Source organism: Gossypium arboreum, chromosome 5 (genome assembly GCF_025698485.1).
Source record: "Gossypium arboreum isolate Shixiya-1 chromosome 5, ASM2569848v2, whole genome shotgun sequence".
Classification (NCBI taxonomy): Eukaryota; Viridiplantae; Streptophyta; class Magnoliopsida; order Malvales; family Malvaceae; genus Gossypium; species Gossypium arboreum.
The window spans coordinates 62,598,046-62,601,826 of NC_069074.1; the positions used below are offsets into that span (position 1 = coordinate 62,598,046).

General features: G+C 35.7%; 1 protein-coding gene across 1 annotated transcript; it reads left to right on the forward strand.

Annotated features, from left to right (window-relative positions):
• Positions 1 to 1,385: 1,385 nt before the first annotated feature.
• Positions 1,386 to 2,093, forward strand: LOC108455168 (uncharacterized). Its single transcript, XM_017753768.1, has one exon. The coding sequence runs from the start codon at positions 1,386 to 1,388 to the stop codon at positions 2,091 to 2,093; it is 708 nt and encodes a 235-aa protein (XP_017609257.1).
• Positions 2,094 to 3,781: the final 1,688 nt, after the last annotated feature.

The window sequence follows — 3,781 nt, forward strand, 5'->3', positions numbered from 1 at the left end:
ATGAAATTGAAATTAGAAAAGTAAAATAATACCCTATTAACTTGTCGGACTAGATTTGATACAAATGGCATGCCATTGGATTTGTGATGTGATGAGGAGATTGTAGTTCGACCGAGAAGATGTTTCTGTTATTATATACTTCGGTTTATCCGAAGAGGCAATTAATGCCCTACTGGTGTGTTATGGAGGATTTATAATATTCCGGCTGTGTTTGGGTTGGATATTCTAGTGTGTTTGGGTGGAATCCGCGTATCTGTCAAAGTCTGAGCCTTGTTAATAGGATAAATAATTGAAATGAAATTTTGAAAATGAGATTATTTGTTTTGGCACTATTGAAAAGTATGAGAAAGAATGTATGAACTAAATTATGAATTGAGTTGGTATGAGATAAAAAAATTATGAATTTAAGATTTATGAAGTAATATAATTATATATATAATTAGTTTAAAAAATAAAAAATAAAAAATTTATGGTTGATGTTTGTAATTTATTAATGTTAAATAGTCTTGATTTATAGTAATACCACTAAGTATGAAATACTCAGCGTACGGTTGTTTCAGTGAGCAGGTTATTAGAGTTTCGGATCCGGTCTAGCATCTAAAACAAACCCGACTTCAACAAAAAGATTTTGGTGATGTATTTCTTCCTTTTGTTAAGTGGCATGTACTAGGTAGTTGCATATAAATTATATGTATACATTAAGTTAAATGATTTTGGTTGTATATAAATGATTATAATGCTTTGGATTATGAATATGATATAAAGTTATGAAATGGTAGATTTGGTATTAAATAATTGAAATGAAATAAATATTATTAATTATACATATATACTAACATGTTATATTGTTTAAACTAAGGTATTAAATTATTATTTTGATACAAATTGGATGTAATTGAGTATACTTAATCATTGGTTGGAGTATTGGTATTGGTTTGTTTTTGAGTTTAAAGTTTACAGGGGGTTTTATGTAAAAATAAGCAGAAATGCTGTCGAAATTATAAAAAAATAATTAAATTACGAAAAAAATAAAAAAATTCCGGAGAATTTGGACAAGTTCCGTTTCACTTTTAAATTTACGTTTTGGCTTCGAGCGTCTATTATTAGGACTTAACTATTATATTATACTATGAATATTATTTATTTGTGAATTATTTTGTATGTTGTCTGATATGTCTGGTAATATCTCGTAACCCTATTTCGACGACGGTTTGGGGTTAAGGGGGTGTTACAATTGTTGGTATCAGAGCTATCAGGTTTAACCGATTCTCGGGCTAAATCGAGCTTGAAAGTGAGTCTAATGGTACATGCCACTTTTGAGTCAAAATTGAGTCGGGATTTTTGGATGCTGACCTATTTGTTTGTTTTTATTTTATAGATTATAGATGTCAGATGAAAGAATAGAAGATACCGATCAGGAAATGTATACTGGTGATGAAGAGTCGTATGGATTAAGTGAAACCGAGTCGGTAACACCTAGCATAAATCCTGTAAGAAATCAACCTCCTAGAGCAGAAAGAAGAAATGATAGAGATAATTCTGATATATGGAGAAAAATTACCGATGCACTACAAAGCATAGCAGAAATTGTTCCTGCTACGACTTCAGTTCCAACTCAAAGACAGGCCCCGATAAAGGAATTGAGAAAGTATGGTGCCACTGAATTTATGGGTCTAAAAGGAGTCGATTTGTCTGTAGCTGAAAATTGGATGGAATCGACTAAAAGAATTTTACAACAATTAGATTGTACCCCCCGAGAGTGTTTGATTTGTGTTGTATCGTTGCTACAAGAATATGCTTACTTATGGTGGGAATCAGTGGTTCGACATTTACCAGAGAATCAGATAACTTGGGATCTATTTCAGAAAGAGTTTCAAAAGAAATATATCGGAGAAATGTATATCGAAGACAAGAAACAAGAGTTTTTAATGTTACAACAGGGTGACATGTCAGTAATAGATTATGAGAGAGAATTCTCAAGACTCAGCAGATGTGCCTCAGAGTTTATTCCAACTGAAGCTGACAGTTGTAAGAGATTTTTACGGGGTCTACGAGATGAGATCAAAATTACAGTTGGTATCTCAACGTATTAATGAAATAGTAGACTTGATTGAGCGAGCTAAAATGGTAGAACAAGTGTTGGGTTTCAATAAAAAGACTGAAAGTGATCGACCAGCTGGGAAACGTACGAGAACTAGCAGTTCGAATCCTCAGCTGCAAAGACCAAAAGAATCTCAGAGTGATTGGAGATTCAGTTTTAGATCGGACAGAGGTGGAAGAAACAGGGGTAAACAGATGACAATATCTACTGGTAGTGTGAGAGGTCCATCCCGAAGTATAGGAATTCCGGAGTGTGAGCACTGCGGAAAGAAACATTTAGGTGAATGTTGGAGGATAACTCGACGATGTTTTCGATGTGGGTTCACAGATCATTTCATCCGAGATTGTCCGAAAGGTGAAAGTACCACACCTGCAACATCTCAAAGATCAGTACCTACTGTTCGTGGAAGAGGATCTAGTAGGGGTGGTTCGGGTTCTGTGTCTAGAGGTGGAGGTGTCAGAAGAAACAGTGATATAGTTATACAACCGTCAGAGGCCAGAGCGCCGGCTAGAGCATACTTAGTCCGGACCCTTGAGGAGGGCAATGCATATGATATTGTTACAGGTATATTTCTATTGTATTCTGAGCCTATTTATGCTTTAATTGATCCGGGTTCGTCACACTCATATATATATTCAAAACTAGTTGAATCGGGGAAGTTAGAATCTGAAATGTCTAGAGTTTCTATAGAAGTGTGTAGCCCTTGGGACAAACGGTGTCAGTAGATAGAGTATGTCGGAGGTGCCCGTTAATAATACATGATAAAATGTTTCTTGTGGACTTGTTAATCATGCCTTTTGGTGATTTTAATATCATTTCTATATGAGCATGGGGTAGTTTTGGATTGTTATAAAAAGAGGTTTAGTATTCAGACAGAAAATAGGGATAGAATTGAAGTGAACGGCATCCGTACCAGTGGTTCGACACGCATTATTTCAGCAATGAAGGCTAATAAATTACTACAGCAGGGTTGTCCAGCATACTTGGCATATGTTATTAAGTCTGATTCAGTTGGGAGTCAGTGCAGTCAGATTAGGACTGTATGCGAGTTTCCAGATGTATTCCCAGAAGAATTACCGGGCTTACCACCTGACAGAGAGGTTGAATTTGCTATTGAGGTGTATCCAGGTACAACACCAATTTCTATACCTCCGTACCGAATGTCGCCCATTGAGTTGAAAGAATTGAAGGTGCAGTTACAAGATTTACGAGATCGTGGATTTATTAGACCAAGCATTTCACCCTGGGGAGCTCCAGTGTTGTTTGTTAAAAAGAAAGATGGTTCTATGCGGTTATGCATTGATTATCGATAGTTGAATAAAGAGACGATCAAGAACCGGTATCCGTTGCCTCGTATATATGATTTGTTTGATCAGCTTAAGGGAGCTTCAATATTTTCAAAAATTGATTTGAGATCCGGGTATTATCAGCTGAAGGTGAAGGAAAGTGATGTGTCTAAAACTGCTTTCCGCACTCGTTATGGCCATTATGAATTTTTGGTAATGCCATTTGGATTGACCAATGCCCTAGCTGCTTTCATGGATATGATGAATCACATTTTCCAGTCGTATTTAGATCAGTTTGTGGTGGTTTTCATTGATGATATATTGGTATATTCGAAGACAGAGGCAGAACATGATCAGCATCTACGGATAGTTCTACAAATTTTGCAAGAGAAAC

What these genes read in the sequence shown, in the direction of transcription:
- LOC108455168 (XM_017753768.1), top strand. Translation starts at nt 1,386, where the DNA reads ATGTCAGATGAAAGAATAGAAGATACCGATCAGGAAATGTATACTGGT.